The sequence below is a fragment of the Apteryx rowi genome, unplaced genomic scaffold (assembly GCF_003343035.1).
Source record: "Apteryx rowi isolate R43461 unplaced genomic scaffold, aptRow1 scaffold_93, whole genome shotgun sequence".
Taxonomy (NCBI): Eukaryota; Metazoa; Chordata; class Aves; order Apterygiformes; family Apterygidae; genus Apteryx; species Apteryx rowi.
In genome coordinates, this window is record NW_020451238.1 from 13,765 (window position 1) to 27,052 (window position 13,288).

The 13,288-nt window shown below is 67.1% G+C and overlaps 1 protein-coding gene across 1 annotated transcript; it reads right to left on the reverse strand.

Annotated features, from left to right (window-relative positions):
• Positions 1 to 1,806: 1,806 nt before the first annotated feature.
• On the reverse strand, positions 1,807 to 13,010 carry LOC112978432 (carbonic anhydrase 15-like). The gene is made up of 9 exons (XM_026091954.1): positions 12,827 to 13,010; positions 12,559 to 12,720; positions 9,059 to 9,094; positions 6,407 to 6,577; positions 5,977 to 6,137; positions 4,889 to 4,981; positions 3,959 to 4,025; positions 3,660 to 3,826; positions 1,807 to 2,357 (listed from the first exon to the last, which is right to left on the reverse strand). The coding sequence occupies exons 1-9, from the start codon at positions 13,008 to 13,010 to the stop codon at positions 2,136 to 2,138; spliced, it is 1,263 nt and encodes a 420-aa protein (XP_025947739.1). The 3' UTR covers positions 1,807 to 2,135.
• Between the last annotated feature and the right edge of the window lie 278 nt (positions 13,011 to 13,288).

Consider the following 13,288-nt stretch of genomic DNA (forward strand, 5'->3'; position numbering starts at 1 on the left):
GGAAACGTTGGCTACGGTGGAGCGGCCAAAATGCAAAGCCCGGGTGAAAAAAATGGGGTGCCACAAGCCAGGCACGGGCACCGTGCGGCAGAGCCGACACCGCGCAGGTCCCATCGCGGAGCCGCACGCCTGGCCGCGCTTCCTACCGCCGCGCTGGGGGAGCTTCCTGTGCTCCCTGGTTATTCCCGTGCTCTCCGGTTATTCCTGGCTTTCCCGGGCAGGGGGTCCCAACAGCCACGCCGGGCCAGGGCAAGGCTCGTGCTCCAGCACAGCCTGGCTGCACACGCGGTCGTGGCCTCCGTGCAGGAGCGCTCCCGCCTGCCTCGGCCCCAGCTCTCCCCGAGGCGCTCGCTGTAACGAGCCCTCGCTGTAACGAGCTGCGCTCGTGTCTCCCCGCACGGAGCAGGGCCGTGGCCGGGGCCATTACCTGCGCTGACGAAGTCCTCAGGGAAGGTCAAGCACCCGAGGGCCCCCCGGCAAGGTCGCCGCTTCCAGCGAGCGCCGGCCGGAGCGCTGCGGTAACGACCCAGCCGAGCAGCCACTGCCGCAGCGGGGGGGTTCGGCGGCCGCGGGGGGCCGGACACAGCCACGGCACGCGCCGGCACGCGCCCTCAGAGCCAGCCGTCCCCACCGAAACGCAGAGGCACCAGCGCCAAGGGCCGAGGCAGAGCCCTGATCCCGGTCCCGATCTCCCAATCCCGATCCCCCTCTCGGCAACCTGCGCCCCCTTTCCCTGTTCCCGTGTCCGGCGCTCGGCGTGAGTCGAGGAAATCACACGGGTTAAACTCCGCGGGCCGTGCAAGCAGCTCTTAATTATTTCTCTCTGTCAGCATCAATACATCTCCATCACGCAGCGAGGGACCGTGGCCGGGGCCCTGCGCCGCAGCCGGCCTGGAAACGAGAGCAGGGACATGGGACCGGCCCCAGGGAGGGCCAAGGGCTCCTCCTTCGTAGCTGGCCTCAAGCACCGAAAGGAGGAACGCAAGGGATGGGCCCCGGAATCAGCCGGCCCGCGTGGAGAGCAGGCTTTCCACCCCGCTGCTCACCCTCCCCGTTGCCCCCGCGCCCCCTGTAAAGCCCTAGCTGCAGCTGAGAAAAGGGGAAGCGCTGCCTGCTGGGACCAAGAGGCTGGAAAAAGGAGCTCTTCCCTTCCTACCCGCCTTGGAGGGCTCGGGGACACTAAACATCACCTGCTTCTTGGCAGAGACTTAGAGGGAAGGGAGATCCCTAGATCTCGGCCCCTTCGGCTCCCCGACGCTCTCGGTGGCGGTGCCTTGCGCTGCACGGCCGGCGCACGGGGCCGCTGCACCCCGGCGTGCAGCTGCGTCAGGGCTGGCGGGCGTCAGCTGCGGCTGTTTCACCCCCAAAATGGGGAAACCTCAACCTCCCCCGCTCCCYGCTGAGGCGACGGCCTGTGCTCTTATCTCCATAACTCAGGAAGAGACTAGAAACGAGCCCAAAGCTTCAGCGCATGAATTATGAACGACCCCATTTGCCTTTGCCGCAGCTTTGCCCCGGCCTCGCTCCGAGATGGAGAGGGGCCGGGAGCGGAGGGACGGAGCTGGCAGCCACGGCTATTTCTGCAGCTACCGTTTCACTGCATTTCAGTCAATCCGGGCCTAAAATTAGCTCCTGGGAAAGGGCCGTCAATGGACGGGCACGGTGGCACCCCTGCAGCTCCCCGGCAGCATCCCACAGCCTCCGTTCCCAGGCAAGGCCCCCTCCGCCTCCCCACTCCCCAAAATCCTGCAACACCGAAGGGAAATGCCACCAAAAAGCCCACGACTCCCAGGCACAGCGCAAAAACCTCGGGTTTATTCCAGCCCCGCCGGCGCGCCCCCTCCCCAGTGCTTCATGCCGGCCGCGCTCCAGGCTTGCAACGATCCACGTCTTTCCCCACGAGCCACGCGCGAGGCTTGCAACGATGCACATCTTCACCCCGGCAGGACCACCCGGGGCTTGGAGCAAAGCAGATCTTCGCTCAGTTGACATCTCACCTCGCTTTCTAATTTTTTTTCCCCCTAGAAACCCGTGAATCGGACGCGTTGCCTTACAGCCACCATCGCAGGGCGGCAACGTTCATGCAGCGCTCGGCAAAGCGACGGGGCCGGGGAGCGGCGGCGGCGGCCGGGGCCCTAGGAGGGGTGCATGGCAGTGGGGCCCAGCAGGGGCAGCAGGAGCAGGGCCCAGAGGAGCTGGCGGCAGCTCCCGCACGCGGCGCCGCGGCTCGTCGTGGCGTCCCGGGAGGCCAGGACCTGGCGGCTGCGCAGGGGCTGCGGCGGGCGGAAGTTGTTGGTCATTTTGAGGAGCGCGGAGCCGACGGCTGGGAAGTGGACGGTGTTCACGAACGCCGTCAGCTGCGGAGGAGGGAGAGGAAGGAGCCGGCGAGTCATTTCACGGCGCCGGACCTGCCCCGAGCCCGCGCCACCTTCGCCCAGCCCCTTGAACATGCACGGCCTTAGCTGCAGCATCAAGCAGAGCACGCGCTTAAATCCTACCCTGGCAGCGGGTAAAACACAGAAACCTAGCTTTCCCCTCAAACTGCTGGCGTGTGACTTTTACCCGGAGGCTCCCAGGATGGGGGGGGTTGGTGCTGCGTTTTGGGGTACCCCGTGGCCGCAGCACGTGGGCCAGGTGGTGGCGCGGGAACCACGGCATCGCCCCATGCCGGCGGCTCCTGCTCCCAGACCAAGAAACCGGAGGGTAAATAGGATAATCCAGGTCTTACCAGGATCAACTGCTGATGCTGAAAGAAGCTAATTATGTTTTTGGGGCCTGTGTTGAGCACTTAAAGATTGGCCAGCATGGGACTCCCTCAAGGAAACGCATTTACTGGGAAACTCGGGGAAGAGAGGAGAGCTCCCTCCCTGCCTCCCTCGCTCCCTCCTCTTCTCAGAGCCGTTTTGGGGCGCTGCCATCACCGAGGTTTTGCCCTGTGCTTGCGGGAGCAGGCAAAACCCTGCAGCTCTGCGGCTGCAAGCCCTGGAGCCCCTACAAAGCTCGTCCTCCTCCCGCCGGAGCTGCGACCGCCTCGCCCCCGTCGCCGAAGCCCGCACGGGCGGCTGTCGCTGGGCTCCTGGCGGCGGCGGGGGGGAGGAAAGGCGCTTTGCTGCTCAGATCTGCTGCCTGCCTGTGTTAATTTGCCCCCCTTTTTGCTCTGCGAATCGCGCTGGCGTGCCGGGGGCGTGCGGGCACGTGCGCGCGCCGAGTGATCCACGCGGGATTTCTCACTGCCGGTGGGCGGTCACGCTTCCACCACCTAATCCTTGCAAAAGGAGGTAGCTGTCAGCGCACCGAGAGCTTTATTGCAGAGATTATTTTCTTTACGCTGCTGTTTAGATGTAAGGAAAATCGCACGGAAACGGGCTGTGCATGGCGCAGGCGAGCGTCCCCAAGGGCCTCCCTGAGCGTTGCCGGCCGGGGCGAACGCAGGAGACCCCAGTACCCCCTCGCGGGCCGGAGTGATGCTCAACACGTTTGCTTTACCAAACCACGCACCAGTAGCCCGGCAAGCACCGCTCTGGCCAGCCTCGGGGTTGTCCATCTCTAAAGGCACTACCCGTCCGCAGCATGGACCCAGCGGCGCCGCAGCCAGAAGCTGTAGGAGACGGGCTCCTTCCCGGGGCGAGCAGCGGAGCCGGAGTGTGCTGCACCGTTACCTGTGCGCGGCCGATAGCCACGGGCTCCTCGAACACCGTCCAGACGACGACTTCGCTGCAGTCGGGGGTGGTCAGGGAGCCCTGGTAGCGGTAGTACTTGGAGAGCTGCCCGGCGCTCGGGAGCAGGTTGCTCAGGCGGAAAGTGGAGGCCAAATCCACAAAGTCCCCTGGAGAGACAGCGGCAGTCAGCGCCACGTGTCGTGCCGCCATGGCCTGGTGGCATCTGCCCAGCACCACCACCACCCCCTGGACCGGGATTTTTCCCCTGCCCCAGCACAGAGCAGCTGAAGACGACTCACCGTGGTGGGACACGTTCCTCAGGCCAGCCACGATGGTGTTGTAGTTGGAGTTATCTGTTTCCGAGACCTGTGGAGGGGAGCAGTGAACGGTAAATGCTTGCACATGAGTACCCGCTGCCAAGTGGGTCCCTGAGCCCCATGTCCCCGAGCCCAATGTCCCCACAGCCCCACAGGTGGGAGGGCGACTTTGCAAGGACCCCCCCCTTCACACGAAGCAGGAGCGGGGTTCCCGGCACCGCTCACCTCCCAGGCTCACCACGACCTACCTCCTGCCCCAACCAGCTTTCCTGGCTGCACAGGGTTACGAAGCTCAAGAATTTAGAGCCTCTTCTGGGGCAAAACCAAGACCTTTCAGAATACCTGGGAAGCAGGAGACACGTGCTGCCCCGGCCCCCTTGGACTGCGGCTCTTTCTCGCTCTCTTTCAGCGGCTGTAGGAAGCCTCTCCCCAGCGTCATCAAAACAAGCACATTCCCACGAGAAGCTCCCAGAAACCAGCATTTCCCAAGAAGACCCATGCTGTTCAGGCAGCTCTGCTGCAAATCCTCGGGGGCGTTTCCGATTCCTCATTTAGACCAGAAGAATGTTTCGACTCGGGGCAGGAAAATTTAGAGCTGCATGTGACTGACGGCACCGAGCTGACCACGCACGGCCGGAGCCCGGCCCCCAGCACCCACCCACGCACGGCTCCACGCCGGGCGCCCTTCTGGCAAAGCCCCCGGCCAAGACGATGCCTCCCGGCTGCCGCGCAGCACCGCAGCCCCTTCACCGCCTCCCTGATGCTCTCGCCTCGTTTTCCTTTCCAGAGCTCCGCAAACCGCAGCAGAGAGCACCGTGGGCTTCGGGGCCGGGTGGCGCCAGGGTGCAGATGGACACAGAGAGGAGCCGCCCTGGAGCTCGTGCTGGTGTCCCCAGCCCGCCCGGCACCTACCTTGAAGAAGAAGCCCAGCACAGCCAGCCCGTTCGGGTGCCCCTTGGCCTCCCCGAGGGTCCGGTAGTTGACGTTGATGTGGACGATGTGCAGCTGGGGAAAGCACAGAGGGGCTGAGCGCGGGCACCCGCCGACCCCCGGAGCGAGGTGGCGGGGAGGTTTGGGGAAAAAATCAAAGCGCCTCAAAGCAAGGGAGCTCCCTTTGCAGGAGGAGCGGGGCTGGGGAAAGGGGCATCAGCAGCCCCTGCTCGTACACCAGCCGCGCGTCGGGGCCTCTGCTCCTGTGCACAGTGAGTAAATTTTGCTCCACTCTGACAGATAATAAATATTTCAGAGGCACAGAGCCTCTTTCATCCAGAAAGATCTCCGAGCATTTGCTGAAGACGCTCACGCACGCCCTCCCTCACGTGCGCTGACTCAACGCACCCGCTCTGCCGCTTCAGCCGGTGCCCCCCAAACGCTGCAAAACGGACCAGAAAAGCCACCTTTGCCCAAGAGCGGTAAAGAAAAACTCTCGAGTCTTACGTCAGCTGCTTTTTAACTGATCGGGGGACRGGGCTCCCGCCCTGGGGGGCTGCTGCGGCGAAGCCCCCGTGGCTGCCGTCGGGGCGTGGTGCTGCAACGCGCTATATAAAGCGCCAGGGAGAGGTGCTGGAAGCAGAGCTGCAGCTTTGAGTCACCGCGGCTGCATCGCTGCTCCCGGCTTCCCCGCTTCCCCCGAGCACCACTCGCCCTCCGTCCGGAGCACGGGACTTGCTAGCCGGGAGCACAACGGGCTCTTTCCCCATCCCGGCCATACAACCCCTCTCCCCAGGTTTTATTAACATCTGCTTACCAGAAGGACCCCAGACCCCTCATATTGGTGCAAGAGCCACCAAAAACGCCTCCTTGTTGCATGCTCCAGGCGCTTGCATGCAATCATGCCGCAGCATAGAAACAGCAACAGCAAACGGGCAAGCGGCTGCAGCAAACGCAAATGCTGCAAGCTACCGAAAACCGCTCTCGGTCCCAGGGTGCGTTTGCAGTTCTGCGGCCCCCCACGGCGCGTGCTCGCCCACGGCAGCAGGGCACTGCCGGCTCCCACCTACCTCCATGGGGAACTGGCGCCCGTCGAGGGTGTGCTCGGAGCCGTTGCCGGCGAGGCTGCCCCAGTGGAAGTGGAGCTGCAGAGCCCGGTAGGTGCCGGGCAGGCCCCCGCCGGTGATGTTGATGTGCTCTGCCTCCGAGTCGCCCTGCAGGCTCAGCACCACTGCGGGAGACCCGCGGGTGAGGAGGGCGCAGGGACGCCAGGAGGGATAGCTGCGCCCCGGCGTCCCCTCCGCGGCTCCCCTGCGGCCGGGCAAGCCCCGGGGCTATTCCCGCCCGGGTTAATAGCCGGGATCATGCAAATCCCTGGGACAGAGGCTGCRCTGTGGTCCCATGCTCATGCAGGCTGAGGAAGGGAGCACCCGGGAGCTCCCACCACCGTGACCGCAGGCGGAGGAGCAGGGACACGGGACACCCGKCCCCGGCACGCACCCGTGTGCCCGTCGTTCGTGAGCCTCCACTTGCCCGGAGGGGCCTGGTTGTAGCCCTCGAAGAGGATGTCGCCGAGGCGGCCGTCCCTCCGGAGCCGGCGCCGGTCGATGTTAATGGGCGACTGCTGGCTGCCCCCGCAGGTGGCCTTCAGCTCCTTCCAGTGGCTGGGGCCTGCCGAGGAGGCGGCAGCAGGGTCGGGGCGGGCGGCGCGGCTGCCGCAGGGCCACCGGCGCTCCCCTGCCGTCCGCCCGCCCGCCCCGCTCCCGCCGCGCTTCCCGGTGTCCCGCGGGAGCCGCCTCCCGCTCGGCCGACCTGCGGCGATAGCGATGTGCAGGGGCTTATTTCAGCCTCGTTCGTAATTGAGCGGGGCTTCCTCGCAGGGCCAGCAGCTGGATTTAGCCCGGCAGGCTGCGGCGTCGCTCGCCGCGCTGAAGGGCAGGTTCCCTCCCGGCCCCTTCGGTTCCTCCGTCCCCCTCCGCACCAAGCCTTCCTCACGTCCGGCCAAGCCTCTGGCCACCTCGGCGAGGCCCCGGCCGCGTCCTCGGGCTTTCCCCGCCGCAGCCGCCCCCTTGCAGGCCGCCGGCCGTGCCCTGCTGTCCCCTCCCCGCTGCCGCCCGGGGGTGCGCTGCACGAAGGGGGCTGCTTTCTGCACAGCCCCGCAACAGCCTGGCCACGGGGAGAGGTCGCGCCACTAAGAGGGAGCGGATTAAACCGAACTGAGTGCCTACGAGGAGAGGACGGCCAGGAGTCATTGCAGGAATGGGGAAAACGGAGGACATGGGAACCATCAGCAGAACACGCAGTTTGGTGTTTAGCACATTTCGGCCTACGCGTGCTGTTTTTGTCAAATTATGCCCCGCGACAGCACGCCCTCTACACGAAAGCCACACTGGTGCAAATCGCAGGCGGCGCTCAGGGAGATCGCCCGCAGGTCAGCGCAGCTCCCGGGCTCAGGGCTTCGCTCGCGCGGGCACCAGGCGCAGGCTCAGGGTGAGGACGCGGCACCTGGCAGGCGGCCGGGTGCCCCCGGCGCAGCCGGGTGCATCACCCTCGGCGTCACCTCCCCGCTCCTGGCCACGCTCGCTGCAAAGCCGAACGGCCGGCAGCCCGAGCACTCACGGTCGGGAAGGATTTTCCAAGGAAGGGAGCCAGAGAGGGAGGCGTTTTCAGCCAGGTGCTCAGCACATTTGCACTAGTCACGCCAGTGGGCAGTGGAAGAGCCCCGAGCCCTGCCGGTCACCGCACCGGGGCCAGCTGCAGCCCCCGGGGCCTGCGCCTGGGGCCCGTCCCGCTGCCCCGCGGCGGCCGCCCCAGCAGCCTCCGGGCACAGGACGCACGCCAGCCGCCCGGCTCCTTTCCGGGATGCCGGAGCTGCCTCCCCTGCCATGGGGCCATGCCTCCGGGCACGCGTTGGGCACGCTCGCCCTGGCCACAGACCGCCCAGGGCCAGCCGCTGCCTGCTGCTGTGTTACCCCACCGCCCCACGGCCCCGCAGACCGGCTGCTGCTTTCATTAAGGGGCTGCTCTGCTCCGCACCGCCCCGGCCACCTCCTGCAGCCTCTGCGACGCCGCGAGCCTCCGCCAGCCCAGCGCTGGTGAAAATCCGCCCTTGCTGGTGACCCGACCTCGGTTAAACTGCCAGCCCCGTCCAGCTGCTCATCAAGGAGCAATAAGTTGTTCCTAACTGTTAATGCTCTTCAGACACGAGTAATGTGCTACAGCCGCTGGACATGGTGTACGTGCACCAAAGAGCTATAAAACAGTTGGACCGTTACAGGTAATTACCTGCTCATTGATCCTTAATTAACCTTTTACAAGCTATTTGCATGCTTCAAGACAAAGCGGCACCCAGCCACTGTATCGCAGGGCCAATGCTTATTTTCCCAGCAGCGAGCAGAAGCCTTTCGGCTCCCAAAACAGCGCCATCCTTCCTCGCGCCAGAGCCCAGGGCAGCGGTCGGCGCTCGCGGCTGCAGGACCCTGCTGCCTCCCTCCTGCCCCAGGACATCGGCATTGCGGGTGTCACTGAGGGCAAGTGTTAAATCCAGATTTTCACCTGCTTCAACCAAAACCGGTGAAGCCAATCCTGCCCGCGGTAGCAACCAGCAGCCGACCCTCGTTGGAGGTGGGAGCCGAGCCTGAGCCGCTCTGAGGGGCTCCCGGCGTTTCGCTTAGTTTATTCATCAGCGCGCCTGAGATTTAAGCTGCACAGCGCACTCTAATCGTTGCCGCCTTCGCATTAGGTAGTTTAACTGCCTGAGCCCTCTTCCCCGCGGTGGATTTGCCAACACGCTGCCTCGGCGCTTCCCTCGTGGCTCCCGGCCCTGCCGGGGCGACGTCCTGATGCCGAGCGTCCGTTGAGAGGGAGTGGGAGGGCCGGGCTCGCTGCACCGGCACGCTCGCCCGCGAGGAATGCCTGCCCGGCGCCGCGGGGACCGTGTGCTGCAGCAGCCTGGGGACATCTCGGCCGCTTCCAGCTACCCCGTCCCTTCGTTTTATCCCTCAGCAGGGCCGCTTCCCTGCGAGAAAACTGAAGTGCTGCGTGGCTGCGAAGAGGAAACGGGGCGGGATTTGCGCTCGACAGGCGGAGGGGCAGAGCGCTCTGCGGCCGCGGGGTCCCCGAGGGGCCGGGCCCCCGCGCCGCAATACTCACCGCACTTGGGGTCCTGCGAATCGTAGCACCACTGCCCTGCAGGGGAGAGGAGAGCTCGGGTGAGGGAATGGAGACGCCCGCGCCCAAACCCCACGCTTTTTACTGAAAAATCCCAGGTTGTTGCCCGCTGTCTGCTCCCACGCCACCTCTGCTGGAGGTGCCGAGGGGGCAGGACAGTGTGCAGGGATGGAGACCCCCGTGGGGAGGCGTGCACGGGGATGGAGACCACCACGGGGATGGGTGTGCATGGGGACGGAGACCCCCCCCCCCCACAAGGACGGGTGCACGGGGATGTGCCCAGATGTGGGGCACTGCGAGGAGGAGGAGGAGGAGGAGGAGGAGGGAAGGGGTGAGAGCAGCACGCGGCCAGGCACGCGAGGCAGCTGGGCTCTTGCAGACGAGCCCAGGACCGCTAATAAATAGCCCTTTACTTGCATATCCACCCTGCGTGCCCCCTTACAGCCCACCCTGCCTGCACGGCGGCTCGGGGTGAGAAAGGGATCCCCGTCCTCGCCCACTGCCACGGGGCTGCGAGGCTCAGCCCCGCCGGGGGTGTTGCAAACGGCCCCACGGCACCCCACGCCCCCTCCAGCACCACGAAAAGCCCTAAGCCGGGGCTAACGACCGCCTGAGCCGCATCCCGGGACCCCCCCAGTGAGGGTGCACCGCGTCCCACCAGCACCCTTCCCTGCTCTCGTCCCGCCGGTGGGGAGCCGCACGCCGGGTGGCCAAACTCACCCAGCCTCACGGACCCGTCACTTACTCCTGTCCCGGCTATTCTCGGCGCTGCTGTTCACATGCGTTCGCACCCTCTCCGCCTCCCCCGGCCGCCTCTTTCCAAGGAAACCTGCCCGGCTTTGTTTGCTCTCCTTCCGGAGGCTGCCGCGCTCGGTGCGGCCCGGCGCGCCGCCTCCCCCGGAGCCGTTCCCCGCATCTCATCCCGCCGTGCCCGGGGCAAACGGCCCCAGCCCTGCAGCCGCTCCCGGCCCTCCGCTCCCCACTGCCGGGCTGGAGCCGGCTGCTGCCAAACCCTCCTCCAGGGTCACATCCCCTCCCTGGTGGGCTCCGGAGCGCGTGGCCGGCGGGGGATGCCCGCGGCCCGGGAAGGTGGCGAGCGGGGCCGTGGGCAGCGCCGTGCCCACGCTGCCGGGCCGGCCGGCTCGCCCGGCGCCCCGCGCTGCGGGTGCTCACTCCCACAGCGCTGCTGTCACCGCTCGCGCTGGCAGGGAGCCGGCGAGCAGAGCGACTGCCAGCGCTGCTCGCTTAGAGCCGGGTTTCGGCGCAGCAGACAGGGATGCTAAGGCAGCCGGAGCCCAGCGCCTGCTTCCTCCTCCGCAGCCGCAGCCGCGCTTCGGCCCAGGGGCCGGCAGCTTTGCTCGCCTCCCCAAGCTGCGTGCTTGTGGCCCCCTCCCAGAGGCCCTGCAAGGCCCAAACTCCCCCTCCCTGATCACGGCCCCCCGAGAGCCTGCAAACCCCAGCGCCGGGCATCCGGCACCCCAGCAGCGCATGGGGGCACAGAGACGGGCTGCTGCCCACGGGCTCAGCACCCGCGCCACCGCATCCATGCGCCCACTGCGGCCATGCGAGAGAAAACCGCCCCCGAGCCGGGGAGCGGGACAGCGCGGGGCTCCGGGAAGCACTCCCTGCTGGAGGAAACCCAGCTTCAAGATAGTTTTCTTGCTGCCGAAGGGGAAGCCGAGCTCCTGGGAAACCCCGTCGCCTCGCCTGCGCCAGAGCAGGCGCTGCGCCGCTCCCAGCCACGGACCACAAGAGCATCCTCGGTCGCAGCTGGGTACCAGGTAACGTCAGCACTAACAGCCAGCACGGCCTGAAGCGCCCAAACTTCCCCGCCCCGGGACTGCAACTCCGGCTGCGTGGAGATTTTTTTCCAGGCAGCACCGGCCAGCAGCGAGGATGGGCCAAAGCCCCGAGCCCCCGCACCTGCATCCCCACCGGCTCGGAGGAGCTGCCTGGACCAGACATCTCCTGCGGGGACAAACTCCAGCTCCTGGCTCCAGATGTGCCCCCTTCGGCTCTGGGAGCACAGCCCAGGCGAGCCGGACCCCAGCAGCACGGCGGGACAGGGACGCCCTGCGGGGAGGGCAGGGGACGGCTCCCATGCCAGACCATGGTCCCCGGTCAGCCCCCATCTCCCGCGACGCCGGAGCGGATGCTCCGAGTGCCCAGGACACACATCACCCCCCAGCAGCACGTCCGACAGGGAAGGGAATAAACCGGGCTGGTGCCAGCAGCCCCCGGGCAGCAGCGCGGAAACCCCCACGTCATCTCAGCCTCCGCCGCGGCACCTGCCGGCCCCCGGCCACCCCCAAAACGCCCGCCGGGGAGGCAGGCAGCGCGCCCGCCCGCTCACCTCCGGCGGCCGCTCGGATGACGAGAGGCAGAGTCAGGAAAGTTATCCCGAGCCCTCGTGCCCCCATGGCGGCGAGCGGCCTCCGCGGTGCCGGGGCGCGATGCCGGCCCTGCTGCGCAGCGTGCCCGGGAGGGCGCCGCGCGCCGCCAGCCGCCGCTGCAGCCGGAGGAATCCTCAGCTCCAGCCTGTGCACTGCTGTTAAATATTCATCACACGGGCTGAGTTTTTAACTCCTCGCCTGCTAGCGGGGAGCGCCGGAGCCGGCCCGGCCCCCGGCCAGCCCCTCCCCACACCACGCCACGCCGTGCCGGGACACCTGCCCGGAGCTGGCACCGCCGCCGCCGCTCGCCAGCCCCGCGGGCTGCCCGGGCCCCGGCACGCTCCTGCCCCATCCTCGCCGGGAGCCGCTCTGCGCTCCGACAGCCCGGCCGCTGCCGGGGGTTGCGGCCTCCTCCTGCGCCCCGCAAACAGCACGGATGCGCCGAGCGTGGGTGGTCAGGGCAGGCCGGGGGCCGCAGGGCCTTTGCCGCCCCCCTCCCGCGCTTTGCATGCTCGTGCGAGGAAGCCCGCGGCAACCGCCGCCTCCCGGCCGGGCTCTGCAGAGCTCCCCTCCAGCGGCGGCTCCCCACGGCCGGCGGCGAAGGGCAGGACCCCGCGGCCGGATCCGGTCCCGCCCGGCGAGCAGGGGCCAAGGGCGGCCAGCTGGTGCCCCGGGCGTGGGAACGGATTTCGCCCTCTCTCTAGGGTGCTCCAAGGCCTGGCGCGAGGCAGAAGCGAAGGTGGGGGGGCAATGCCAAGCAGGGGACTCGGAGGCGTCCGGCTCGTGAGACCATCAGCCACCACGACGGCTGAGCCCAGCAGCCGGTTTGGTTTCCAAACCCACTGCTTTTTTCCCCAGGGCCAGGTGCGGCGCCCGTGCTGGGAGTGCCTGGAGGCTGGCGCACGGCTCTGCCCTCCGTCCCCCCGGGCAGCGTCCCCTGACGCCGCTTGTGGGCTACATCCCCACAGCCGTCACGGGACACCCCCGGCCACGGGGCTGGCCCCAGCCGGCAGATCAGCCCCAGCAGTCGCGAAGGATCGGCACGGCTCCCAGCCAAGGGGAGCAAGGTGTCAGCGAGGAAGGACTCACCCCTTTCTGCCTCCAGCCCATGAGATGCCGGCCCCGCTCTGGTCCACAGCGTGCTCCACGGCTGCCTCGCCGGGAAGGCACAGACCCGGCCGGGTGCTCGGGGAGGTGAAGCGCCACGAGCGACGATCCCCAAGAAGGGCGTTGAAGGAGCCACCACGGATGCTCAGGGCAGCAGGAACCACGGAGGGCCCCCAAGCGCTGCCCCACGGCCGTCCAGACGGAGCCCAAACCGCCTCGCCGAGCCTCCTGCCCATGCCCAGCTGCCCACGTGCCACCAGGGAGTTGGGGCTGTGTCCCGGGCCCTTTCCACCACGCACATTCAGGGCTGATGGTCGGCTCTGAGCCCCTCTGGGAAGAGCCAACGGAGGCATCAGCCAGCCAAAGGGGACGCTGGCACCAATCCGAGGTTGCTGCTCACACCGCTGGCACTGCGAGAGCTCAGCCTGGGGCATCTCCTGCCCTTGAACGTGGTTGCTGGGCACCTCGCACACCACGGAGCCGTCACTCCGAGCAGCACCAGCCACCCACAGCAGCTCGGCTTCGCATCCACCGCGCCACCTAACCAGGCAGGCCCCACAGGAGCCCTTATCTCGGAGGAGCAGTTATTCTCCTGCAACAGGTGAGTTGGAGAAGGGGGGTATGAAAACACCGGATTGTGGTGTTGTCACATTATCCTAAAATATCCCTGCTTTCTTCAGGCAGCAACAAAAAAGGAGGCCACAGGACCCGT

Coding starts and splice junctions, on each gene's coding strand:
- LOC112978432 (XM_026091954.1), bottom strand. CDS start 13,010: ATGCCCCAGGCTGAGCTCTCGCAGTGCCAGCGGTGTGAGCAGCAACCT. Junction 9,095..12,558: donor TGGGCTGGAGGCAGAAAGGG/GTGAGTCCTTCC, acceptor TCTCCCCTGCAG/GGCAGTGGTGCTACGATTCG. Junction 6,578..9,058: donor TTCGCAGGACCCCAAGTGCG/GTGAGTATTGCG, acceptor CCTCCTCGGCAG/GCCCCAGCCACTGGAAGGAG.